This window comes from Ictalurus punctatus, chromosome 26 (genome assembly GCF_001660625.3).
Source record: "Ictalurus punctatus breed USDA103 chromosome 26, Coco_2.0, whole genome shotgun sequence".
In the NCBI taxonomy this organism is placed as follows: domain Eukaryota; kingdom Metazoa; phylum Chordata; class Actinopteri; order Siluriformes; family Ictaluridae; genus Ictalurus; species Ictalurus punctatus.
In genome coordinates, this window is record NC_030441.2 from 680265 (window position 1) to 707500 (window position 27236).

The following is a 27236-nucleotide window of genomic DNA, read 5'->3' on the forward strand; positions in this document are numbered from 1 at the left end:
CACTATCGATCTGTGCATCCATATTGTCAAACACCAATCATTCACCCATTTCCTCCTCCTCCTCCTCCTCCTCCTCATCATCATCATTTCTTCAAATCTCATTTTCACACAGGCCCAGTTGGTATTGGATAACGTTTTTTGCTTCAATAAATAACATTATCGTTTAAAAACGGTATTGTGTGTTTACTCAGGTTGCCCTTGTTTTATCTTAAATTTTGTTTTAATTTGACATATACTCAAAAACAGAAGAGAACAAGATGGGGCAAATACTTTTTCACAGCACTGTATAGTAGTTACAGAACGTGTACCTGCTTCTGTCACATAGCACTCTGCAATCTGCATGGGATATCAAGCCATCACACACTTACACACACTTACACACACCTTAAGTGCTGTAATACAGAGTAATATTTTCACCCACCAGCTGAGGGAGCTAAAACCCCAACTTCCCCAACTTCTGATTTTCACTGACAGGAAGGGAGATTAATCCATCCGTCTAAACAGCTCACAAACAACACCACTAAATGCTACCCTTGACTTTACACCAACATCTGACCAATCAATGTCTCGCAGACCACTTCTGAGTTTCTATGCTAACACAATTAGTCATTGATTCTGTACATACAGTATACCACACCACTGTTGGTCAGAAGGTGTTGTTTATTTTTCTATAACAGCACATCCGTGAAACGAGTTAGTTCCAGAGAATGTACAGTTATTGGAAAATAATCAACTCCAGAATGACGGTAGCAGTAACTCGGCTTCATCACACCACCCTGACGTTGATTCAGACCCTAAAATCTGCTGTCTAAATGTACCTTCTGTTTCAGTCCTGTTACAGAGTTCAAGCCTCATCACTTACTGCATCATCCATCTATCCATTTTCTATACCGCTTACTCTTTTTCAGGGTCACAGGGAACCTGGAGACCATCCCAGGGAGCATCGGGAACAGGACGGGGTACATTCTGGACAGGGTGCCAATCCATCGCAGGGCACAATCACGTACACACTCACACACCCATTCACACACTACGGACACTTTAGACACGCCGATCAGTCTACCATGCATGTGTTTGGACTGGGGGAGGAAACCGGAGTACCCGGAGGAAACCCCCGCAGCACGGGGAGAACATGCAAACTCCACACACACAGCGCAGCGGCGGGAATCGAACCCCCGACCCTGGCGGAGTGAGGTGATCGTACTAATCACTGTGATGTAACACACACACACACACACTTAACCTTAGAAGGACTTTGACCAGTTCACACAGCGGTCATAAGCTTTGTTGACATCTGCTCTAGATTCCTTTTATCAAACTGACTGGAAGCCAGTCTCACTTTCTTCTCTCTCTCTCTACATTCTCTGTTTTTCTCTCCTTTTTTTGCGTGATGGATCTGTCACCTCTGGGGCAGCGTAATGGCGAGAAAGTAAGCGTGAACGTCCCAGGACCGACTTTGACCTTCCAGAACATCTCTTATGCTGTGAGAGACTCCCGGGGGCCGTGTCGCAAGAGAGCACCTGAGAGAGAGATCCTGAAAAATGTCAGGTCAGTGCTATCATCAGTGGTTTGCTCCAGTAGCCCAGTTTTAACCCTGCGTTACTAACGGCTTAAGCGAAACTAAACGTGAGACGATTTATATTTATAGGTAGGAATTGTTCAAAAGTTCTCGTGTTCTCTGATTTGCGAAAGACTTCGTAGTATTGAAGGATAGTCCCCTAGCTTATTCAGTCACGTTAGATAGAAAGCTTTCCAGAAAATTCGACATGGCGTCAAGTAGACTCGATCGAGAGGAACTGTACGAGTCCTTTCCAGTCGAGACCACACCCACGTCCAGTTTAAATCCAGACCTAGATTTGAATATTTTTAAGCACTCAGCAGATACATTCTCACATGAGCTCGAACAATAAATAAATAAATAAATAAATAATCAAATGTAGCATAATTAAATCATGTATGCTCACAGAAAAGTGGCAGAGCTGTTTCGTTTATTACTCTCTCTCCGTCCGCCTACCGAAAGAGGAAGAGTCAGATAAATATCATGCTGCGATCCACACACAGGTGTAAACAATCACTCGTTACCCGCTCGTTCTCTGGCATTAAATGTTGCTTCATATTCCACTCGTGCTTTGGGAAGGTCATTCCATTTTGTTCATTTACAGTGTATTCATTTGAAAGACTCAAAGCAACACACCTGTGAAGCGAAACGCATTGCGGCTGAGAACCGCACGTGGGACTTGAACTCACAACCTGCTGGTCAAACAGCAATACCAATGCCTCTGTTTATACCCATGTGTTGGTCCTGCATAAAGAGCAATTTCTTGACCATCGCGCTCAATGTGTTTGTTTTGTCATTGCTTATTTTAGCGGCATCATGAAGACAGGACTGAACGCCATCATGGGTGCGACAGGAAGCGGCAAAACCTCGTAAGTCCTATAAACTCCGCTGAACGTCAGGTAGAGCACGGGAAAGATTTTCAACCGATACGAATTACAACGGAAACGTACTTCCTGTAATGTAAAATTTAAAGCGCTGTGCATAAGTATTCACCCCCTTTGAACCATTCGACATTGTGTAGTGTCACAACCAGGAAGTGAACGCACTTGTGTTTTATGAATCTACACAGTGCGTCCCGTAATACTTACGTCGCTTGAGGGGTCATGTGACCTCAGGATAAATGCGTCCAATCTTAGAAGCAAGCAAAGTTTGCAACAACGAGCATTGTGAAGAACCACGGGGCGGTCAAAACAAAGTTCTGGAAACTTATCAGGGCTTGGTTATAACATAAAGTGCATCAACATCTTTGAACTTTGAAGAGGCCGAAGGTTATTCGGAACATGATGCCGACGATGCTACCACCACCGTGCTTCTTCGCGCTGAGTTTCTGCCAAACGTAGTGCCAAAAATTTCCCTCTATAATAATTAGGCAATAAATAACTTTTATGCTTTTAATTTGCAAATAGTTTGGTAAACTATATTGATTAGCCCCTACATTACTATCACACATATGTGTGTGTGCAGACTTTTGGACGTGATCGCTGGAAGGAAGGATCCTCGTGGCTTACGATCGGGTCAGGTGTTGGTCGATAACAAGGTTGTCACTTCTGAACTGCGTCTTATCTCAGCTTACGTTGTTCAGGTGAGGGAGATCTTTCGGATAAACTTTAGTCATCCGATCGAAGTTTTGCGGTTGCGTGTTCTGACGTCACAGGCGGATAAAGCGACTGATATCGATTTATCCTTGTGTATAAGGACGACATCCTGATGGGCACGCTGTCCGTCCGCGAGAACCTCATGTTCTCCGGACACTTGCGCTTGCCACGCCATCAATACTCCACCGCCGAGAAAGAAAAGAAAGTGACGAGCGTTCTCCGCGAGCTGGGCCTGGAGGACTGCGCCGACACGAAGGTAAAATCTGCACGTTGCGTTCTGTAACGTCGCTAGCGCCTGTTTCTGTTTAGAGCACGTGTCTTTGTCTCTCGTCGTTAGATTGGTACTGAGTTTCTGAGAGGTGTGTCTGGAGGAGAGCGGAAGCGTTGTAGCATAGGAATGGAACTGATGACTTCTCCATCGCTCCTTTTCCTAGACGAGCCGACGACCGGACTCGACTCCAACACGGCTAACAGCATCGTAGCTCTGCTGCACAGGTACCCAGACATCGGTCACGGGGGAAAAACGTCTCGAACGTGACGCGTACTCGACTAATCGTCCTTCGTGTTCTGTCTTTCTCCAAGTCTGTCCCGTAGCGGCAAGACCGTCATTTTCTCCATCCACCAGCCGCGTTATTCCATCTTCAGACTCTTCGACCACCTGACTCTGCTCCACAAAGGAGAGTGTGTCTACGCCGGTCCTGCGAACGAAACCATTCAGTACTTTAATGACATGGGTAACCGTCCTTTCCACAAACGCGAGCACAGTGTAATGTTTAACACAAGGTACGATGTTTATTGTTTTATTTTTTTATTGATTAGGCTATGAGTGCGAGGCGTTCAACAATCCTGCAGATTTCTTCCTGGACATCATGAACGGGGAAGTTTCGCCTTCGGTGCCGACGGGTAAAAGTCTTCCATCCGAGTAGAATTTCGTCTAATTAATCGGCTCAGCTAAAAATCCCCGAACTCATACCACTCACGCGTACTTCTCATAGTTAAGCACAAACAATGTGGCGACGTGGTTCGTCGTCCATGTTACGCTGTGTTATGTGTGTAGCCTCACTTCAGTTAGCACTCATACACAGGCCACGGATGACTTTTCCAGTTTCAGTGCTGCACCGTTGAGGATAATTGGAAATAAACTACCGCAGTAATAATAATAATTGCACTAGTGTTTATAATGCGCTCGTGTGGTCAGGTGACATTCTGAAACTCTGTGTAGCATGGTGGAAAGAGGACGTGACGTCTAGAGCAGGTTCGCTAGCCGAGAGGGAACTGGAAAGCGATACGCAACCCGCGGCTCTGAACAGTTCGAATATTATCGACTAATGACGGACGCATTTCTTTACCGCGTGCCTTGGAGAACGTTTCTACGATGTTTCAGATCGTTTCTACTCTTTCGGCTGTGCGTTTTCTCCCACAGATAAATCCCTGGCGGAGCTTTATGGCGATTCTCGGGATCGTGCTGCTCTCACGGAGGAGCTGAAGCAGCTCACAGTTCTGTCTGATTGCACAAGCACAGCGAAACAATCATCACCATCTTATGTAACGTCGTTCCTCTATCAGGTGTGTGTGTGTGTGTGTGTGTGTGTGCTGATCCTGATCCTTTCCTTTATCTGAAATGACCGCATGTTGAACTTACGTTATCGAAAGAAAAAAAAAACCCTGAGGTGTGTCTGAGGTCATAAATCCATAAACGAATTATGTACACACTGTGTGTGCGTGTGTGTTCAGTTAAACATCGTGTCCAGGAGGACGGTGCTGAACTTATTGAGGAATCCGCAGACCTCCTATGCACAGACGGCGCTGAACGTGCTGTTCGGAGTGCTGGTGGGACTCATTTATTTTCAGATGCCTCACACGCTACCTGAAGCCCTGCAGAACAGGTACACGCCCATCTCTCCATCCTTCCACTGTCCATCCGTCCATCAATCCGTTCTTTCCGTCCGTCAATCCGTGAAGCACCCGTCGGTCCCGTCAAGTCAACCCCAAAGCTGTGGAGCAATATTTCAGACTGTATATAGATAGATAGATGGATAGATAGACCTTGATTCTGATTGGTCAGAAGGTGTCCTTTAATTATCAGAAACTATAAATGTAACTATAAACGGATAAAAAGTATGCCGCACAGACGTAATTGTTCAGCACACTGGCTATTGTGTAAGAGGAATAAAACACCCAGTCGCTGATTATTTTCCCATAAGAGCACGCCCCCGAGTGTGTTATTCCTCACATATCACTCCCAGCAGCTCTTATTATCTTTATATAACTATATACGTGCTTAAAAAACATGGCCATTATGAATGTGTGTGTGTGTGTGTGTGTGCTGATTTTAGAACCGGAGCGTTCTTCTTTCTCATCATCAACATGGTGTTTGCAAACCTGTCAGCGGTGGAGCTCTTCATTAAAGAGAGAGCGCTGTTCGTGTGAGTGTGTGAGATTTTAATGACTGGGTCATTACACTTTCGACAGATTAGTTCCCAGTAAGTGGTGTGTGTGTGTGTGTGTGTGTGTGTGTGTGTGTGTGTGTGTGTGTGTGTGTGTGTTTCGCAGGCATGAGAACTCGAGCGGCTATTACCGAACCTCTGTGTACTTCCTGTCCAAAGTGTTTGTCGATTTAATACCAAACCGGATGATCCCCATCTTCGTGTTCTCCGCCATCTCTTATTACATGATGGGTGAGTCAAAGACGTGGAACCATTGATTCAAGTAACATTTATTTATTTGCTTAATATATGTTAATTTTATTTCTTTTACTTAAAGCTGAACATCTGAAATTATTTCCATATTTCATAGCAGGCATTGATTTTATTATTATTATTATTATTATTATTATTATTATTATTATTATTTGTGTGTGTGTTCAGGGTTGAAGCCAGCGTTCGTGGCGTTCCTGTGTTTCTTCTTGACCATGTCTCTGGTGAGTCTGGCGGCGGTCAGTCTGGCGTTCCTGGCCAGTGCCAGCGTGAGCTCCTTCGCCATGGCCAACATTTTCATCGCGATGCCCTTCGTCTTCATGATGGTCAGCATTTTTGTTGTTGTATTTGTTGTTGTTGTTGTTTTATCACAAAGCTTTGATTTGAATGTTAAATGTATTTGTTATAAGACTAAGATACTCCTCTTTCTGTTCCTGAAACCCCAGGTATTCGGCGGCTTCCTGGTGAATCTGAACTCCATGCTGAGCTGGCTGTCCTGGCTCAAGTGGCTCAGCATCTTCCGCTACGGACTGAACGTAAGGAAAGAAAAAAACAAACAAACGTGTGATATTTCTAAAATTGTAACATTAAATTGATTAAAATGCACCGATGCAATGTTTACTAAAGTGTCTATATTATTCCGCAATCCTGGTGAGATTTTTAATATTCTAGTTAGAAGTCAGAATTTTTTAAATTCTAGTTAGTTATTATTCTAGTTAGTATTTTAAAATTCTAGTTAGTTATTATTCGTTAGAAGTTAGAATTTTAGAATTCTAGTTAGTTATTATTCGTTAGAAGTTAGAATTTTAGAATTCTAGTTAGTTATTATTTTAGTTAGAATTTTAGATCTTTTTTTTTAGACTTTTAAACTGCTAGAATTTTTAGAATGCTAGTTGGAAGGTAGAACATTTAAAAACATTTAAGAATTTTAGAATTCTAGTTAGTTACTATTCTAGTTAGAATTTTAGAATTGTGGTTAGTTATTATTCTAGTTAGAAGTTACATTTTTTTACTTCTAGTTAGGTATTATTATAATTAGAAGTTAGACTTTTTAAAATTCTAGTTAGTTATTATTTTAGTTAGCAGTTTAGAAGAAAATTTTAGAATCTTAGAATTGAAGAATTTTTAGAATGTTTAGAATTCTAGTTAGTTATTATTTTAGTTAGAATTTAGAATTTTAGAATTCTAATTAATTACTATTCTAGTTAGTATTTTAGAATTCTAGTTAGTTATTATTTTAGTTAGAATTTTAGATCTTTTTTAGACATTTAAACTGCTAGAATTTTTAGAATGCTAGTTGGAAGGTAGAACATTTAAAAAAATTTAAGAATTTTAGAATTCTAATTAATTACTATTCTAGTTAGAATTTTAGAATTCTAGTTAGTTATTATTCTAGTTAGAAGTTACATTTTTTTTTACTTCTAGTTAGTTATTATTCTAGTTAGAAGTTAGAATTTTAGAATTCTAGTTAGTTATTATTTTAGTTAGAATTTTATATCTTTTTTTAGACTTTTAAACTGCTAGAATTTTTAGAATGCTATTTGGAAGGTAGAACATTTAAAAAATTTTAAAGAATTTTAGAGTTCTAGTTAGTTACTATTCTAGTTAGAATTTTAGAATTCTAGTTAGTTATTATTCTAGTTAGAAGTTAGAATTTTAGAATTCTAGTTAGTTATTATTTTAGTTAGAATTTTAGATCTTTTTTAGACTTTTAAACTGCTAGAATTTTTAGAATGCTAGTTGGAAGGTAGAACATTTAAAAAAAATTTAAGAATTTTAGAATTCTAATTAATTACTATTCTAGTTAGAATTTTAGAATTCTAGTTAGTTATTATTCTAGTTAGAAGTTACATTTTTTTTTACTTCTAGTTAGGTATTATTCTAGTTAGAAGTTAGAATTTTAGAATTCTAGTTAGTTATTATTTTAGTTAGAATTTTATATCTTTTTTAGACTTTTAAACTGCTAGAATTTTTAGAATGCTAGTTGGAAGGTAGAACATTAAAAAAATTTAAGAATTTTAGAATTCTAGTTAGTTACTATTCTAGTTAGAATTTTAGAATTCTAGTTAGTTATTATTCTAGTTAGAATTTTAGAATTCTAGTTAGTTATTATTCTAGTTAGAATTTTAGAATTCTAGTTAGTTACTATTCTAGTTAGAATTTTAGAATTCTAGTTAGTTATTATTTTAGTTAGAAGTTAGAATTTTAGAATTCTAGTTAGTTATTATTCTAGTTAGAATTTTAGAATTCTAGTTAGTTATTATTTTAGTTAGAAGTTAGAATTTTAGAATTCTAGTTAGTTATTATTCTAGTTAGAATTTTAGAATTCTAGTTAGTTATTATTCTAGTTAGAAGTTAGAATTTTAGAATTCTAGTTAGTTATTATTTTAGTTAGAATTTTAGATCTTTTTTAGACCTTTAAACTGCTAGAATTTTTAGAATGCTAGTTGGAAGGTAGAACATTTTAAAAATTTAAGAATTTTAGAATTCTAGTTAGTTACTATTCTAGTTAGAATTTTAGAATTGTGGTTAGTTACTATTCTAGTTAGAAGTTACATTTTTTAAAATTCTAGTTAGGTATTATTCTAGTTAGAAGTTAGAATTTTAGAATTCTAGTTAGTTATTATTTTAGTTAGAATTTTATATCTTTTTTTAGACTTTTAAACTGCTAGAATTTTTTAGAATGCTATTTGGAAGGTAGAACATTTAAAAAAAATTTAAAGAATTTTAGAATTCTAGTTAGTTACTATTCTAGTTAGAATTTTAGAATTCTAGTTAGTTATTATTCTAGTTAAAATTTTAGAATTCTAGTTAGTTATTATTCTAGTTAAAATTTTAGAATTCTAGTTAGTTATTATTTTAGTTAAAAGTTAGAATTTTAGAATTCTAGTTAGTTATTATTCTAGTTAGAAGTTAGAATTTTAGAATTCTAGTTAGTTATTATTCTAGTTAGAATTTTAGAATTCTAGTTAGTTATTATTCTAGTTAGAAGTTAGAATATTAGAATTCTAGTTAGTTATTATTTTAGTTAGAATTTTAGATCTTTTTTAGACCTTTAAACTGCTAGAATTTTTAGAATGCTAGTTGGAAGGTAGAACATTTAAAAAATTTAAGAATTTTAGAATTCTAGTTAGTTACTATTCTAGTTAGAATTTTAGAATTGTGGTTAGTTACTATTCTAGTTAGAAGTTACATTTTTTACTTCTAGTTAGGTATTATTCTAGTTAGAAGTTAGAATTTTAGAATTCTAGTTAGTTATTATTTTAGTTAGCGTTTTTGATTTTTTATTTTTTTTGTAAAATTTTAGACTTTTAAACTATTAGAATTTTTAGAATGCTAGTTATTCTAGTTATAAGTTAGATTTTTTTATTCTAGTTAGTTATTATTCTAGTTAGAATTTTAGAAGAAAATTTTAGAATCTTAGAATTGAAGAATTTTTAGAATGTTTAGAATTCTAGTTAGTCATTATTCTAATTAGAAGTTAGAATTTTTCGAATTCTACTTAGTTATTATTTTAGTTAGAATTTTTGATTTTTTATGTATTTATTTTAGAATTTTAGACGTTTAAACTGCTAGAATTTTTAGAATGCTAGTTGGAAGTTAGAACATTTTTTAAAAATTAAGAATTTTTAGAATTCTAGTTAGTTACTATTCTCGATAGGATTTTAGAATTACATTTGAGAATTTTACAAGTTTTTGCTAAACGAATGATTAAATATGTCAGAGCATTTTTGGAAGGAGGATGAAAAAAAGTCATCTTTAGCAAAATGTTGTGATGTAAGAGGAATAAAACTCTTCAGGATGTGCTGTTATTGGAAAATAATCAACTTTGTGGTGCTAACAGTAACTCCACTGTGTTTTTTATTTTATTTTATTCATATGTAAAAAAATTTTTTTTAAAGAATCCTGCAGGAAATGCAGTTATTAAGTGCAGTTTGCTACGATAAACATGCTGCAGTATTATGATTGTATTCTGTGTTTCCAGGCTATAACCATCAACGAAATGACAGGACAGGTGTTTTACGATAACAGTACCAGGTATGTACTGTCCTAAAATCAATCTCAGGCAAATTTTCACTGGAGTTCTAACTAGAATAATAAATAACTACAATTCTAAAAATTCCAACTGATAACTAGAATTTGAAAAAACTTAAGATTCTAGAAATTCTAAAATCTAATTCTAAAATTATAACTAGAATAGTAACTAGAATTCTAAAATTCAAAGAATTCTAAAAATTAAAATGATCAAAAAATTTAATCTGACATTCAAACAATTGAATAATTTTTTTAACTAGAATTCTAAATTCTAACTTATAACTTAAAAATTCTGAAAAATTTTAACTTCTAACTAGAATTCTAAAAATTCTAACCGTTAAAAAAATTCTAAAATTCTAACTGGAATAATAACTAACTAGAATTTAAAAAATTCTAACTTCTAACTAAAACTTCTAAAATTCTCAAATGTAATTCTAATTAAAAAAGTAACTAACTAGAATTCTAAAATTCTTTTTTTTTTAAAGTTCAAACTTCCAACTAGCATTGTAAAAATTCTAATAATAATAACTAACTAGAATTCTAAAAAATTCTAACTTTCTAACTAGAATTCTTAAAATGAAAACAATTCCTAAATTCTAAGATACTAAACTTTCATTCTAAAATTCCAACTAGAATAACAACTAACAAGAATTCTAAAAACAAATTCTAACTTCTAACTAGGAATTCAAAGAATTTTAACATTCCAAAAATTCTAAAATTCTAAAAAAAAAATGGCATTCTAAAATTCTAACTAGAATAACAAAAGTGTTTTAATCGCAAGCTTGAAGTGGGCTACGTCATTCCTAGACCTTAAATCTTCTGCAGTTGTGTGTTTTCATTTAATATAGAATAATATTACTGATATATATATCACAGAATGACACCATACCAGTAAACATTTGTAGTTTTGTGAACTATCTGTAGATCAAACACTGCGATGAATTGTAGTGAATTCAACATTCTTCGTTGTTGAAGGTTAACAGGAGAGATGTACCTGGAGGCTCAGAGAATCGACTACAGTGCTTGGGGGTTCTGGCAGAATCACGTGGCTTTGTTGGGCATGGTGGTGGTGTGTATGACGCTGGCCTACGTGCAGCTGCTCAGGATTAATCGCTGGAAGTGACGGAATTACGCCACGAGGAAAAGTAGAAATAAAAGCTGATCTTTTATTATCCATCACTCGTCTCCACCAGCATTCGACAATCCACTCCGATTCACACATCACATTTAAACCTATCAAAAAGTTCCCTGTCTTTATTTGTCAGTTTGGACATCAGGCATAATTTCAACATTTCACAAATTGTGAATCATTGTGTGTTCTCATCATCATCACCATCATCATCATCATCACCATCATCATCATCATCATAATCATCATCACCATCATCATCATCACCATCATCATCATCACCATCACCATCACCATCATCATCATCATCACCATCATCACCATCATCATCATCACCATCATCATCACCACCATCACCATCATCATCATCATCACCATCATCATCATTACCATCACCATCACCATCATCACCATCATCACCATCATCATCATCATCACCATCATCATCATCATCATCATCATCATCATCACCACCATCATCATCATCATCATCACCATCATCATCATCATCACCATCATCATCATTACCATCACCATCACCATCATCATCATCATCACCATCATCATCATCATCACCATCATCATCATCACCATCACCATCATCATCATCATCATCACCATCATCATCATCATCATCACCATCATCATCATCATCATCATCATCATCATCACCATCATCACCATCATCATCATCATCATCACCATCATCATCACCATCATCATCATCATCATCACCATCATCACCACCATCATCATCATCATCTCCTGTTCTGCTGAACTTTCTGAAGACGACCAACAAGATGACATCATGAAAACAATTATTTTTACGTTCTTTAAATTAAAACTGTTTATTTTGAATGAACTTGTGTTTTATACATTTATTATTGTTAATAAAAAGTAACAATAAGAAAATAAGGTATTACCTTACCTATAATAAAAAAAAAAAAATAGGTATTATGCACACCGTTCCCCACTTCTTTCAACCTTAATCCGAATGATTTTTAATTATAATTATTTAATTCTATAATTATTTGTAATGGTTATTTGATCATTTATTATTTTTATGTCGTTTTATTTACTCTTTGAACTTTAGTGTTTTCATTTAGTTTAGTGGGTTTTAAATATATATATATATATATATATATATATATATATATATATATATATATATATATATATATATATATATATATATATTATTACTACTTATTTTTACATGTAGAACATTACAAATTTATTCTACTGTTTTTGGTATGTAATGTTTGTAATTCATTTTTCACACAATCCGAATGAAAGGTAAAAAGTGAATTTCTTTTCCCATGACACACCATCTCCTCCCGCTTTTTTCAACACTTTTTTTTTAACACAATGTAATTTTATTTCATTTAAACCTTTCTTGTCTTGTTTTGTGGAATTAGTTTTCATAGTCTTTCGCTATAATTTAAATGAATTAATTAATAAATCAGATCAAACACGTGAAATCTCTCGACGTCGACTCTCGACGTTCACCTGAAAGAGCCGACTCAAGGAGCCGACTCAAGGAGCCGACTCTTCACTGACTGCCGCTTTGAATGGATTTATAGTTTCCAAACTGGATGTCGCCACTAGGTGGCAGCACGTGACCAAATTCCTCCAAAATCTGTGTGTGTGTGTGTGTGTGTGTGTAGTGAGGATGAGGATGACTCTGCAAATGTCCTCGTACTAGAGATGAATTAAACTCTGAAGACTCCTTTATGTCTCCTGTGTGTGTGTGTGTGTGTGTGTGTGTGTCATACTAGTGTTATGACATCACTACATGTTTCCTCGGGTGTGTATGTATGAGTGTGCAGGGGAGAGGGGGTGTTTTATAGATGACTCTCATGCACATCTGCTAGACATTAATACATCTTGCCAAGCCTCCCCTCTGTGTGTGTGTGTGTGTGTGTGTGTGTGTGTGTGTGTTCACTGCAGAGAAAATGCACGTCCTCGAATTGTCGAGTTCTCAAGTCACACCCTGGCCTATATTATCAATGCGACCTCTTCAGGAGAGAGAAAGCGAGCCGGAAGAGACTGTGTGTGTGTGTGTGTGCGTCCATTTTGTTATGCAAACCCTTACTTTCTCACCCACAACTTTGGTGACTTTGCACTTGCTGTTTCCATGGAAACAAAAAGTCATAAATCTGAACAAGGAGAGAGAGTGTGTGTGTGTGTGAGTGAGAGAGAGAGTGAGAGAGAACACTGTCATGTTAGCATGCTAATCTCTAATTCAAACAAGACTTAGTGACACTTAGCATACTAGCTCAAACTGACTGCTTTTAACACGGCCTTGTTAGCTCGTTAGCTCGAATGAAGTCGCTGAGTCTTAACATTCACGAATGAATCTTTGACAACACAAAAAGCACACCGAGAGCTTGTTTTGAGTTGGACTCCAGCTTTATTTGTCTTTGACGTTACAAAGAGCACACGAAGACAGAAAACCCGAGCATTTCTATACTACTTTCTTACATAAGAAAGGCACCGATCACTTTTCCTCACGTACATTCAAACCAGATTAAAGCTTTTAGACACAGCAGTGCAAATTAAACCAAAGCTTAAACTCCACTCCACTTTAAATATGTTCATATGGAAATATTTGCGATTCTGATGCTAATTTGTATTTTGGTTGGTGCTGTTGTTGTTGTTGTTTTTTTTCTTTTTTGTTATCCCTGCGAGAAGTTAGCGGTCGTGATGACGTCACGTCGTTATTGTTAGTGCCATAGCTAGCGCGGTTACGATGACGTTTAATAACGGAAAAGACGAAGCGATCTCAAACGGTCATATTTCGCTTTCATCTCCTGAAACCGACGTTTTCCTAAGCAACGTTCAGGATCGTCCGGCGTCGACGCAACGGAGACGCCGACGTTAGACTCGTTAACGATGTACGAGATGACGAGCGCGTTAAAGTTGAAGCGTCGGAAGGTGATGAAGAGACGGAGCTAGGGCTAAATCCCACTCAGCCGCTATCAGAACAGCATTGTGGGTAATGTGGGAAACCGGTACGCCAACCAGATTAAACCACAAACATCAACTCAGGATTTGATCGCAGACGGGTTCGAGATGAATCTTTCTTTTAAGAGGCTACGCGTGCCCCGTGTATCTGATAAACAAATCAAAGGTGGGATTTGTGTGTGAAGGGACGTAAATGTCATCAGGAAAGCGCGGGTGAGCAGCAGTGGTTCTTCTAGAACTTTCTAAGTCTCAGCGCTGCTATTTAAAACACGACCTCATTACGGCAGCCGCCGTTCACGCTAAAAATGTTTCTGGTTCAGGACACAGTCCTCATCTCTGAAGGACAAGCTGCTGATTACACTAACCATCGTCTTCCACGTCTGTTAACACTTACAGTGCTGTTCCTAGTGGCTGAGGATCTGTGCCTGTTACCCATAAAGCATTGCGAGCATACGGGATTGCGTTCCACCCATCACTGGATAAGAATGAACTGGAGAGATGTAGCTGAGCGTGAGGAACTGTTTGCATTTCTACATTCTTACACTGTTTTCCAGTTGACGCACTTGTAGGCTTCATCTTTAAAAAAAAAAAAAAAAAAAAACTACTTCCATTTAGGCCACGCCCATTTCAGACACAGAGAGTAACAGAATGGTGTTACACTCCTCTAACACCCATGTTTCTATTTTACAAAATTACAAAAGCTGACGATATGAGTTTTCAGTATGAGCTTTCAGACGACGCGTAGCTAATAAGAACGATTTTTCCTCGCTAGTTATCTAATACAGAAACGTCTTAGTGTGCGGTTTGTCTTGGTTTCGTGTGCAACGTGCTTTTTTTTATGTGCTAATTTGGTTGCTTTGAGCTTTGTATTCACATTACCTATCATAGTTTGTACTTATAGCGTCCTTTGTTCTGAAATAGTTCGCATGACAAGATAGCAGAAGGCTGTAACCGTACGTTCACACTAGCAAGTGACAAGTGTTGCTTGTAGCTTGTCTTTTATGGGTGTGCTACTGTCGTTGTTTGTGGGCGGGGCCTGTCCAGCATTTTATTTTCTATATATAGCGCTATAGTTGAACAAAAACGACTTTTTGGAGTCACGTGTTACGTGCTCAGCCTTGTACTAGCTTCATTCTTAGATTAGATTAGCAAAGCGAGCTAACTTGCGTTTTTGAAACTGTAAATGGGAACTAACTGCAGGTAGGAACTAAAGTTGAAATGTGTCACGGACGTGTGTAGAATCTGAGTAGTCACTTGCTAGTGTGAGTGTAGGTTAAGCTACTTTCACACTCAGGTATGTATTAGTACTCCCACAGCGTAGCATTAGCGATACCCTGCGCATTAGCCTTCAATACCCCAGCATGGTCTCCCTTCAGATAAAGGCCTTGTTGTGTCTTAATGGCCACTCTGTTATAATCACAGAACTCAAACAGGAAGTAGACAGGAGTGGCGCTGCTGCTCACGACGACACCGTTGGCCTCCACCATCCAGTACTTCCCTGTCGAGTCTAAAAGGAAGAGAGAGAAAGAGAGATGGAGAGAGTGAGTGGTGATTTGCCTTCGGCCGGATTAAACATCCCTGAAGTCATGCGCTAAGTTGTTAGCATGTGCTTTGTTTCGGTTTCGCCCCGTCTTATCGTCGCTTTGTTTCTCTAAGGTGTGCACCTGTTCTGTGTTGAATTCATTTGGATATTTATACCACGCTGTCTCCCTTCTTCTTCGCAAAGTCTTGGACAAAGCGTTAAAAGCCTTACCTCGGAGACCGTATGCGTTGTTGTTGTACTCCAACTGGAAGACGTCGTAGGAAGAGCGGTTGGAGTCCAGGGTTCCGGTGCCTTGCTTACGACAACCGATGAAGCCGTCTTCCCCACGCAGGACTATTAACGGCCGATTAATGAGCTTCAAAACAAACTCCTCCTGTTCACCTGGAACAATCACAACACGGTGGTCGAAGAGAACGAGAATTCTTGATTTTAGAACTGCAAGCATTTGTCTGCTGCTAACAAAAAGGGTATCCGCTCCTCATACACACACCTGCAGAGTCCACGGAGGCCGCCAGCTGGCCGTTCTTCTTGGCTGCTAAGTACTTGCCGTTACTGGCCTTGAGAGTGATCTTCGCTCCTTTCCACTCCAACTCAAAGAAGCAGCTGGCTGATCTATAATAAATGAGCGCAGTGATTAGCATAATGTTTATGGACGTTATGTAAGGAATAAAACTCTCGGGGGAGTGTGCTGTTACAGGAAAATAAACGTTGCTCATTGACGGGAAGATGACGTGGAGTTAGCGTTACCTCCGTGAAGTGGATTCATTGCCTTTAACTGCATTTATTCCTCTTATATCACAGCAACTTGCCAACAATGACTTAATTAAGAATAGCGTCATAGTTTTATTTTCGTCGCCTAATTTATCTGTCGTATTAAATTGGACTGCGGTTGTAGTTCCCTACTTTTCAGACGCAGTGCACTGGATCGCTCCACTCGGAGTGAGACTCCAGTATTTCCCATTGCAGGCCCTGAAAGCACAGCGCTTCGTCTCCTGGTCCACCTCCATCTGGAAGACTTCCTGATCCGACTCTTCATCCTGATTGGCTGACAGATCTACGCCTGAAACGCATCACAAACCAATCAGACAGGGATTTCAGACGCAGGTTTGATCTCATGCTTTGTCTCGGGGTGTATGTCGATACTTAACTAAGGTGATTTGTACTGGTAATAGGTTATTACACTAGAGAAACACCTGATTAGGCTGATAAATCACTGTGACTCCGCCCTCTTTTAAAGACAAGCCCCAGGGGCGGGGCATATACGTTCTGGAGAGCATTGAATTGGACCAGTAGATTAGAGGATGAGGCATCAAAAATAAATAAATAAATAAATCTGCAAAACATCCTTTCAGTACATTATTCTTGTCACAAAGGTTCTTGTACACTCAGAAAGAGCGCTAGAGGAATAAAATAATTCTGCTTCCCTAAAGAATTTCTGACACAGGGCTCTTTTATATTTTACTAAATCAATAACTAGGGCGCGATGTTTACTTCATCTGGGTGTTTCCTGATAGTGGGAAATTATGATAATTAATGTTGAAAAACTGTAAAGATATTTACCAGAAACATCGAGAATGGCAACAGACATCAGAATGATGGTTTGTGGTTAATGACAATGACGTCTGAGGTGATTATGGAGGTGATTTACATCTTCTACTTTCCTAAAAGTATGGCCATAAGCATGAGAGAGAGAGAGAGAGAGAGAGAGAGAGAGAGAGAGAGAGAGAGAGAGAGGTGGACATTACGCATAAAAGGGTTGATATTTGTATCACTTTATTATCAGTGAATAGAAGCCGCACCCTGGCGCGTGGACACGTTCCTGTCGTTGCTGGCGGTGAGCACCACCTGTCCGCGGCTTCTTTCCAGCACGAGCGCCTCGTCTTTACCCACGCGGACGCTTTTACCCGCCTTGACCGCGCCGCTCGGGCCGGAGGGCGCCAGGTATCTCCCCGCGGCGTCCCGGAACGCCACCGTGCCCGCGCGGAACTCAAGCGTGAATCCGGTGTCGTCGCGCGGCTCAGTGACCAGCGCGCCGGTGCTCGCGAGGAAGCGGCCGTCGGCTGTCTGCAGGTGGTAGCGGCGCTCTCGGTACACCAGGGTGAGCACGGAGCCCACGCCCCAGGGTGCATCGCGGTCCGCCGCGAGCTCGCCGCGCCCGGGGTGTGCGTGCAGGTAGCGCTTGCGCGCCACGCTGTACAGGTTGACCTGCGGGTGCATGGCGAGGTGCACGCACCACTTCTCGTCGGTCGCGGAGCACACCACGCGGTCCTCGGCGCCTCCCAGGTAGCGGCCATGCGCCTCGGAGCGCAGAGACCAGCGTCCGTCGGCGTGCGCCACCACGCAGAAGCGGCAGTCCGGGGAGGGTCGCTCGCACTCCGCCGTCACGTTGCCGTCCTTGTCGGAGGACAGATAGCGACCCAGGTGACTGCGCAGGAGGACCGAGCTGGAGTCTCCCGCCTGGTCCGCGTGCTCCAGCGTCCACACCTGCTTCTTACGCATGGACGTGGCGCACGCGTTCACTTTGAAACCGAACGCCTCCGCGGTTAAATACTTGTCTTCTGCATTGATCAGCCCGAGCTGGATGAGTGTGCTCTCTCCCAAACCTCCGGAAGCCATTTTCTTTTAGAGATTTAGAGAATTTTTGTGGGAGTCCGGGTGGGTGTGACCGTTAGCTTTCTGAGTGCGCGCGCGTGTCCGTGTGCTGGTGTGCACGCGCGTGCGTGAGTAAGAGAGAGAGAGAGAAAGAGAGAGAGAGAGAGAGAAGGAGAAAGAAGGTTTTCCAGCCCCCCCCCCCGCGCGCCTTCCTCTTATTTCTACGTCTCTGAATAAAGCAGGTGCGCGCGCTTATCATCTGTAGGCTACTGTGAGCGCGCAGCACCTGGCCGGCGCGCGCATCGACGCAGCGTGACCGTTATCTTCTGACGTCAGCAGTTGCCAGGAGGAAAAAAAAAAGTGCACACTTCCGCGCTTTTATGGGAGAATAAAAAAAAGCCCACTAGCTTAGCCTACTTCATTCTGTGTAGAATGTAATTTTATCTCACATTTCTGTTGAATTCTCGAATCTGATTCTTGCTGATTAAGTAAGAAACACAAGTAAACACATGGTGGAGTGGTGTGATGATGAAGCAGAGTTACTGTTACCACCCCAAAGTTGATTGTTTTCCTATAACAGCACATCCCGGAGTCATTTATTCCTCTATTTGATAACCAGACAAACAAAACAAAAAAAATCACAGCTTGTTACACAATGTTATCGAGAAACCGCAAAGAAGCGTAAACTCCTCAGTCCTGAAGATGTGGGAACACTTAAAGTTACTGCTTTACCTCTGACTGTTACACAGCGCCGACACTGGAGACTCCTTCCATAAACATCTCCTTCCCCTGAGGGAAACTTCACCACATGAACGACTACACACGTTTTTAATCCGTTTGCACGGTCTCTATGTCACTATAGAAACGAGAGCGTATTAGAACGAGAGCGTTAATAGGTAAACAAATTGGATTTGATTTATTGGATTTCGGAACTACTGTCAGAGCTGCTGTAATAGAAAATGACTCTGACTAATCAGAACTGACGATTCAACCGCGTAAAAATATGCGAAAGACGTGATTCACAGACTCGTGCTTCGGCAGGAGAAATACTGTTTCGTAGACGATCAGATAATCTGACAACCAGCAACAGATCTCGAAAAGATCCATAACAAATTGATCATTTTGTACCATTTGTAAGTTCAGAACCACTCTACTCGAACGTACGAATTCAAACAAGTGATGATGATGTGGTTATATTTATATGTTATAAGTCCTTCATTTTATCGTTGATTGCAGCGGTCAGAGGTTCTTCAAACATACTGACGAATGCATGCACAGACACACCTGCACCAGGTAATCGATATCTCTGACGTGCTGACGGCCTCCACAGGATTCGTTTATCAGGCTTTATTCGCTGTCCGGAACTGGGACAGAATCAAAAGCGCTTCATGTCTCTGGAGACAGACCTAAAATTAAGATTTCTCACAGTGGCCTACTAAATTCTCACATTTCACATCCACGGGCCTTAAGAGCCTTAGGTAGTAAGAGAATAAGAAAGAATGATTTTTTTTATATATATCAAGACTCATGAATTTCCACCTCAATCTGTGCTGATAAATGAGACCGAACGTTCAGAATTAGGGTCACCTTTATAGTAACCTCATTCCCATGCTCTTTCCCCTTCAGCCATTTGAAGACCCATTCTATTACTTTATTAGTGCAAGTGAAGTCTGTGCGACTGAACACTTCAGAGCATAACTTTTATAAACAGTGAAAAATTCACAGTAGCTCTCGAATGATGTGCTTTAGCATGAATATCTGAATAAATATGCTGAGAGTTTAGGGGGCCAATCGGTTAGTTACTTAATAATATATATTATTGCATTTAAGAGTGGAAGACTGTACAGCCATGTACATGTAGGCTACATGTAAACCATTAGCTTATCTCAGTGAGCTAACCTAGCTAGCCAGATCTTTTGACGCTTTACTTTTTGTTGTAATGTCCTGTTTTGTTAAATATCTTGAAGTGCTATTAGGACTAGGACTAATAGGAAACATTCAAGATAATGTGTAGCTAACTATGTCGCTAGAAACATGTATGAATTAACATGAGCCTAACGAGCTAGTGAAACACCAACAGCATTTGGCTAAGTTAGCTAGCTAGTTAGTTAGCTATAGCCTATACTGTTGATTATTCACCTGGTTAGGTCTTTTAACATGCCTTCCTTAGATATAGAACATTTTCAGATTAGTTGTGTTGATTGTTGAGAATTTGTAAAGTAGTTTATGACTTATTTACACTTGATCACGACTGTCACTGTCCTGCGTACTCTTTCCAACTCCGCAGCGGTGTTGAATTCTTGACTCCGATTGGTTGAATCCTTTTCTAAAAGACACGCGCAGGGCCGACTTCTTTTCTCCGTTCTGATAAAAAAAAACCTCTGTTCTAATTATCTGCTAGAAATCTCAAATCGTACTTTTTCACCTAACACATGATGAAATGCAAATGATCATGACCATTCTATGAATATGCAAATTAGTCTATGACGTCATCAGTCGACTTATAGCCACTTTTTGAGTACGAGTTAACAACGCCTCTCTCTCTCTCTCTCTCTCTCTCTCTCTCTCATAGATACGTGGATTACGTACAACAAGACGTATAGCTGCTAGCAGCAATTATCTGGGATTAAGGTGTTTAGTGCCCTTAATGATGTTAAAAGATATTACTTAATATTGTTCAATCTGATAAGCACCTAAATAAAAAAAAAGTCTTTTTATCTTTAAAGTGTGTGTGTGTGTGTGTGTGACGTTCTCATTCTTTAAAAGGCAGTAATCCTTCCTCTTTGCCTTATTTAGCCAATACTACGAGTTTACCTGTCGAAGGTTGAAAATGGAGCGCTTCTATTGGCTGGGATGTTGGTGATGGATCACACTGGACCCGCCCTAAAAGAGTAGCCGAGTTTCTACCTTATAGGGGGTTTGCAGTCACCTGTAGCTAATGAGAAGAGGTGGCATCACTGACCTCCACCTGTCTGTCTTCCTGATTCTAATTCTCTGTGCCTGTGGCCTGTTGTTGCCTTATAAGGAATTAGCTATTCATTAATCCCCAGTACTACACTCAGATATCATAAATGGGTTATACAGAGAATATATGAGCCTTCTATTACAGAGTTGATAAATGTATACATCAAGATGTATAAATCAAAACGTGTGTGCATGTGTGTATTATAAACTGAATTATTTTACTATGCGCACATGTATAACATACACAATTAAAAAACATTTTAAAAAATAACAATAATAATAATAATAATAATAATAATAATAATAATAATAATAATAATAAAAGTAAAATTTATTTCGTACCAAATATGTTGAGAATGAATGCTCACTTCCTGACTTCCGCTTTCTTAAATCACGTGACCCCGGCGTTCCAACTCCCCGCGTCACGTGACCCGCTGAGCGATCGCCATAAAAGGCATAGGTCTTCAGCTGGAGCCGTTGTTGTTGTTGCTTTTTTCTTTCTTAAAGAGACAGTAACCCTTAAAGCAAATCGCGTTCCCATTGAAACGGCCTCATTCACAGTCACTTCCTGGGCAGTTTTTGATTCCTCCAAGGTCTGCAGGAAATGAAATGTTTGGGAGGCAGAGCTGTTTTAGACCACTCTACAAACAGTGTGGTTATTCTCTACAAAACCAAAAAGCTCTTCTGTTTTCGTTAATCCTTCATGAGAAGGACTGTAAAGTTTGTAAGGGCTGAAAGTAACTGCAAATCAGAATTCTCGTCTACGGCAGAAGCCGAAGCCTGTGTTCTATCGCAGATCACTGACGCTTGTGTAAATTATTGACTTGAACAGACTACAAACAGCAAAGAAACGTGCTATGCATATTCCCACTGCAACATACAGTAGCGGTATAATGAATAAAACACTTAGCGATGTGCTGTTAGAGGAAAATAATCAACGACGGGGTGGTACGATGCGGTGTAGTTTACTGACGTTACTGTTAGGTTGCTGTACCACAGTAACCAACACTAACAATAAAGCACAGGTTTCCAACCGTGATCCTACAACACTCCATGTCCTGCACAGTGTGTATTTTCCCTGCTCCCAACAAATTCGATGACTTTGCTAATTAGCAGGGCTTCGTGGGTTAAAGTGGGTGTGTTTGAACAGGATAAAGGACAGCACTACAGGACAGTGGGTACTCCAGGACCAGAGTTGGGTATCAGTGTATGAATGAACGACACGTCCTACGTTTGATCCAATTACAGTAATAAATTTAATGTTGTTGAACATCCACGAAACGAGATAGCTCCTGTTCTGTTGAAGTTAATAAAGTTTTTAAGAAAAACCACAAAGAATAAACTCCGCTATCCTTCGTCACTATTGTGCTTTCAATATCATTTACTAAAAATGTCAACTTTAAACAGTATAACGTTAATACAAATGACTGTAGAAATGATCTGCCGTGACCGTGTCCCCTTCAAAGTCCCCTGTGTAGGTTTCGTGGACTGCATCGATTCATTTTCCGCTTTGGAGAAGTAACTGTACATAATTTCACTTCCAGGTGGAAGCGATGGTCCTTCTCAGTTGGTCTACCTCACTTCAACTAATGACTTTCTCTCAACATTCTCCTCACTGCTTTTTTTTTTCTTTTTCATTTTTCTATAATCATATAATAATATATACTGAGGCAAATTTAGCTTTAAATTAGCTCCACGGATCTAAATTCCTGTCAGAACTACACTTGTGTGTTGCGACGTGACAGCGAGAATGAGATGAGATGAACTCTATCTGCTGCTACGTGCACTTTGTACATTTATTCCAATAGCTTAGCAATTAGCATTCAGTTAGTTTCTATTGTCAGAGGTTTTATAATGCTAGGGCTCAGCAAAATTTCCCCACACAAAAAGGCCTGAAAGTAAACTGCGCCTCGGGCTTTATGTGGGAAACAAGGTCACCGTGGTGCACGCGCATTTCTGATGTACAGACTTTATCCCCTTTTCCCTTTCTAAATCTTTACAAAATATCTTATAGTACACACACACACACACACACACACACACACACACACACACACACTGTCTACACTTACACTTTCCCTTTGTTTGCCATAGCCTATATTTGCAGAAGGTGATTAGATTTAACCTTCAATTGTTTGCTTTACAATAAAAACAAAGTTCTTCGCAGATGCAGAATATTTTTGAAAGCGGACGAAAAAACAACTCTGGCAATCGTTCCAGTTAACGTGAGAGGTTAGGAATAAAGGTGTTATTTAGGCTTAGCTAATGTTTTAGCACGTTCTTTGGTTTCTTGGTGAAAGAGACACTTATTTAATATCAGTAATTAAAAATCACTGTGATTTGAAATCGAGGCAGACGTCGTTTTCCTCAGTGAATCGTTCTTGTACTTTTCCTTTTGATACTTTAGAACTTCAATTGTTACCAGAGTGTTCATTTAGACTGATATCAAGTACTTGCACTTTTAGTTGAATTTCAGTACTTTTTCCACTTCTGCTGCAAAAACAAGGATTCATTTGTGTTTTTTGGGAAGTGTGCATGAGGAGGTACAGGATATAAAGGTCAGACCTCTATTGTAGTGTGATTAAAAGGTTAAGGATTGTCAAAAAAACGAACTGTTTACAGAATGCTTTGCGTTCATTTTTAGCTTTTTTTCTTGGGGTGGAAGCCAAACTTCCTCTTTTGTTTCAAGAGAGGAAGATTAGAGGAGGTTCCTATTTCAGATTTGCTTCATGACTTTTCTTTTGCCTCGCCCTCCTAGAAAAAAATCCTTAAAAGGCTTTCAGTCCTTCAGCTATTGCCATAATGTAGATATGCAGTTTGCTGATACCAGCCTACTCCCACACACACACATACACACAGACTCATACTGAATGACATTACCACACAACACTGAAACTGTAACACATACCAAAACAGATTGTGGAATACCTATCATACTTGGATGTACACACACACATGCACATACACACTTAAAGGGAATGCTAATGAAAAGCCAATCCCCATTCATAAAGTGATACAGCATTGTTAGTCATCAGTGTGACTTCCTTACAGGTCAACGGACGTGTAATCAGTAATCTGGTCGATTAGCATAATCATTACAGCTGGTATTATCTGTCAGGTATGAAAATAAACTGCTCGTCTGAGTCAGTGTGTATGATGCAGGATGTGATTCTGCCAAGGGCATGGCATGTTTGCTCGAATAACGTGTGTGCAAACATAACATTTGACTTATTTCATGAAGACTGAATGAACCTTCTAACTTTCTTAGTTATCATGCCTCGCCCTTAGCTTATGATATAAAAAAAAGTTGTTTTTTTTTAAAATAGAAGAAGCTTTAAAATATACCCAGTAAAAAAATGTGTTGGTCCCAAAATGGCTTCTAGAAAATATACTGATCTTTATTTATCTTTATCTCATTTATATTTACCTTTATCTTGTGCCTGTCTAATTGTACTGCTTTTTTTGGATTAAAACTGCGTTAGTGGGGCAATTCCCAAGTCAGATTCCTTTTAAGTTAGAATCTATGTAAAGAATGTAACATGTTTTAGTGGGAATATATCAAATCAAATCGGACTGGTGCAAAAGCAAGACATTTTGGATTTGAATTCTGAATTGAAATTTAGGTCAACACCAATGTAATCAAAACACATCAAAGACACAAATTCTTGCTTTCCAAGTTTCCAAGGCAGTTCGACGTTGATTTTTTTCTTCTTCAGCGAACCGTTCCCAGCGTAATAAACATTCCACATGTCGCACATCAGACCGTAGAGCACAGTTAGAATTAGAATTTTAACCACAGTTAGAATTAGAATTTTAACCACAGTTAGAATTAGAATAATGTACGTAATTAGATTTTGTTTTCTTTTTTGTAGGCCATAATACTAGAACGTTCTTTCCTCATATATGAATGCAACTTAACAATAATCTGCATGGCAATAACCTCAGAAGTTATCTTGACGGGGGTTAAACTGAAGCTAGGGCAATAGAATTAGCTCTTAATTAATTAATTATCTGTGATTTTTTTAAAATATTCAGATCATTGTCACATTTTATGTGTCTCACGATGCCTGCCACAGCAACTTTTATCCTGTAATGCATACGTTACATTTCCCATTAATAGTAATAACAGACCGTAACTACAACACTAATAATAATTCATTTGATCTACATACTTTATTTATTACAATTTTTTTTTAGGCTACATTGCAAAATATTTTAAAAATCTATGCTTTAAGGAATAACACATTGGATGTGCTGTTATAGGAAAACAAATGCATTGACAAGAAGCGGAGTCACGGTTGCCACTCCAAAATTGATTATTTCCACTCATAAAGTGTTTTTTTTCTTCTTTTTATACAACAGCAATCTGCCTTTGATTAAATTTTTTTTTAACAATTTATAGTTACGTTTAATGTTCTGGTATGTCCTTACAACAAGTTAGTTCATGTTATCACTTATGCTACAGCAGCTATAAACTGATGATTGATATGTTTTTCCTTGTTAAGCAACAACACATTTTTAAAATCAGTTTGTTATCAGGTTTAGATGTATATTGTGCACCGTACAAGTCCCTGCGAAAGAGTAGTTACCATAGAAACAATAACATAATAACACGAAGGCATTAATATAAACTTGTAATCTGAATTACAGACAAATCAACACTTTCTGACCAGTAACCTCTGAGAATTAAAAAGCACTGTGACAAACACTCGTTAACGAAAGAATGGATCGTACTAGTGGGAATCAAGTTAACCTCAGTGTATAAAGAATGACATTTTTTTTTTAAACACATTGGAAGAGGATGAATTCCTCCTGATCGTTCAACACACCTCTGTCTGCTCCAAATTATGACTGTTTAGTTTTTAGTATCCTGAAATACACGAATGGGGCGTGGATGCAGCACATTTACATGAACAGAACTACCACATAAATAGAATTGATGTCCTGTGATTATAAAAATTGTATACTGAAAAGATTAGAAACTGTTTCTAATATAGCACACGGGTGCAGGGTTTATTTTAGTCATAGAGCATGCATGTTAATTCATCACAAAGAAGTATTGTTAATACAATAGCGTATAATGGCCTTTTATTTGTATTTCTTATTTTTTACCAAATGAATGGAATCAGACACGCCCACGTGGCTTTAAACCCGGAAGTGACCCATATCAGCGCGCAAGACAATACCGGGAGCTTTTACTTTGCAGTATTTTATTTATTTATTTATTTATTTAAGAGTGCGGTATTGCTGGACAGGAAATGTATTGCATTTATAAAGAACCGTTATGAACGGACGAGTCAGGAGTCGACTCTTTCAATGAATGGATTAAATATAGATATATATGTATTCCAAACTCCTGTGCTTGTAAATCCCCATTCCAGGATGAAAATGAGTCAATTACATGCGTATTAAGACCAACAATGTGCTCATTCTCCATAACCTGGCGTTAGATTTAGCTAAACGAGCTCTTATTTAGCATCAAACTGTTTACGCCTGGTTAATGAATAGTCAACGCTTATATCCCAACAGCATGTCTACTAAGATGCACCTGAAGTATATAAATTTCGACTATATATAACATATTATTGTGTAATTCTGCACAAATCATGTCTTCTTCTTCTTCTATTTTTTTTTATGTTCCTTTCGCTTCCACCACCACACAACTCAACTCTTAACTTGAATTTCAAGCAATGGGCCTGGAACACGCCAACTGGGTGACGTCTAGCCAATCAGATCACGCGATTCCGAAAGTTTACCTTATATGGAAGTCGCCGGCCACTGCGCGGGGTATAAAAGGAGCGCCGTCACCATTCAGACACCACTTTGAGTTTTTCTGTGCATTCGGAAGCAGTGCTCCTTTATTACAACCACATTCCTGTTCAACCTTTAATTGCTCGGTAAGACGCGCTTTAGCTTTCTCTAATGATGTTTACGATTCTATTTATTCTGCCTTAAAGTGCTTTGTTGTTGTTTTTCCTTATCGCTGGGAATTATTTATATTGATTTTTTTTGTGTGTAATCCTTCTCAGCTCTAGTATCTCATTATAATGCAAATGATTCCTTGCTGGCTATGCTTGAACTAAGAAATTTTTTTTATTATCTTTTAAATATAAATACTACTTTGTGAAATGATGCAACGCTATTATTCGGTGTGAGT

At 38.6% G+C, this 27236-nt stretch overlaps 3 protein-coding genes across 4 annotated transcripts in view; 2 read left to right on the plus strand and 1 right to left on the minus strand.

The window, feature by feature from the left end:
- The first annotated feature begins 1278 nt into the window (after positions 1-1278).
- abcg2b (ATP-binding cassette, sub-family G (WHITE), member 2b) lies at positions 1279-11280 on the plus strand. 2 transcript variants are annotated; one of them, XM_017457495.3, is made up of 15 exons: positions 1281-1548; positions 2368-2427; positions 3023-3140; positions 3254-3409; positions 3491-3648; positions 3736-3887; positions 3973-4056; positions 4577-4719; positions 4888-5039; positions 5490-5579; positions 5707-5831; positions 6021-6175; positions 6296-6385; positions 9835-9887; positions 10860-11279. In XM_017457495.3, exons 1-15 carry the CDS (start codon positions 1391-1393, stop codon positions 11005-11007), a joined length of 1842 nt encoding a protein of 613 aa, XP_017312984.1. In that variant the 5' UTR covers positions 1281-1390; the 3' UTR covers positions 11008-11279. The 2 variants fall into 2 exon arrangements, with proteins under 2 accessions (XP_017312985.1, XP_017312984.1); XM_017457496.3 differs by lacking the exon at positions 2368-2427 and having other exon boundaries at positions 1279-1548; positions 10860-11280.
- Positions 11281-13409: 2129 nt separating this feature from the next.
- On the minus strand, positions 13410-20465 carry fscn1b (fascin actin-bundling protein 1b). The gene is made up of 5 exons (XM_017457499.3): positions 17323-20465; positions 16427-16583; positions 16014-16135; positions 15734-15904; positions 13410-15487 (listed from the first exon to the last, which is right to left on the minus strand). Exons 1-5 carry the CDS (start codon positions 18137-18139, stop codon positions 15282-15284), a joined length of 1473 nt encoding a protein of 490 aa, XP_017312988.1. The 5' UTR covers positions 18140-20465; the 3' UTR covers positions 13410-15281.
- Positions 20466-26906: 6441 nt separating this feature from the next.
- Positions 26907-27236, plus strand: part of actb1 (actin, beta 1) — a 3728-nt gene continuing 3398 nt past the window's right edge. Inside the window, exon 1 of the mRNA XM_017457500.3 lies at positions 26907-26976. The gene's annotated coding sequence lies outside the window, so the exon portion shown is untranslated. The remainder of the gene's footprint in view (positions 26977-27236) is intronic.

What these genes read in the sequence shown, in the direction of transcription:
- abcg2b (XM_017457495.3), top strand. Translation starts at nt 1,391, where the DNA reads ATGGATCTGTCACCTCTGGGGCAGCGTAATGGCGAGAAAGTAAGCGTG. An exon ending in ATCGTAGCTCTGCTGCACAG is followed by an intron (nt 3,649 to 3,735) that starts GTACCCAGACAT and finishes TCTTTCTCCAAG; the next exon opens with TCTGTCCCGTAGCGGCAAGA. An exon ending in TCAGTACTTTAATGACATGG is followed by an intron (nt 3,888 to 3,972) that starts GTAACCGTCCTT and finishes TTTATTGATTAG; the next exon opens with GCTATGAGTGCGAGGCGTTC.
- fscn1b (XM_017457499.3), bottom strand. Translation starts at nt 18,139, where the DNA reads ATGGCTTCCGGAGGTTTGGGAGAGAGCACACTCATCCAGCTCGGGCTG. An exon ending in GAACGTGTCCACGCGCCAGG is followed by an intron (nt 16,584 to 17,322) that starts GTGCGGCTTCTA and finishes GATGCGTTTCAG; the next exon opens with GCGTAGATCTGTCAGCCAAT. An exon ending in CAGTGCACTGCGTCTGAAAA is followed by an intron (nt 16,136 to 16,426) that starts GTAGGGAACTAC and finishes CATTTATTATAG; the next exon opens with ATCAGCCAGCTGCTTCTTTG.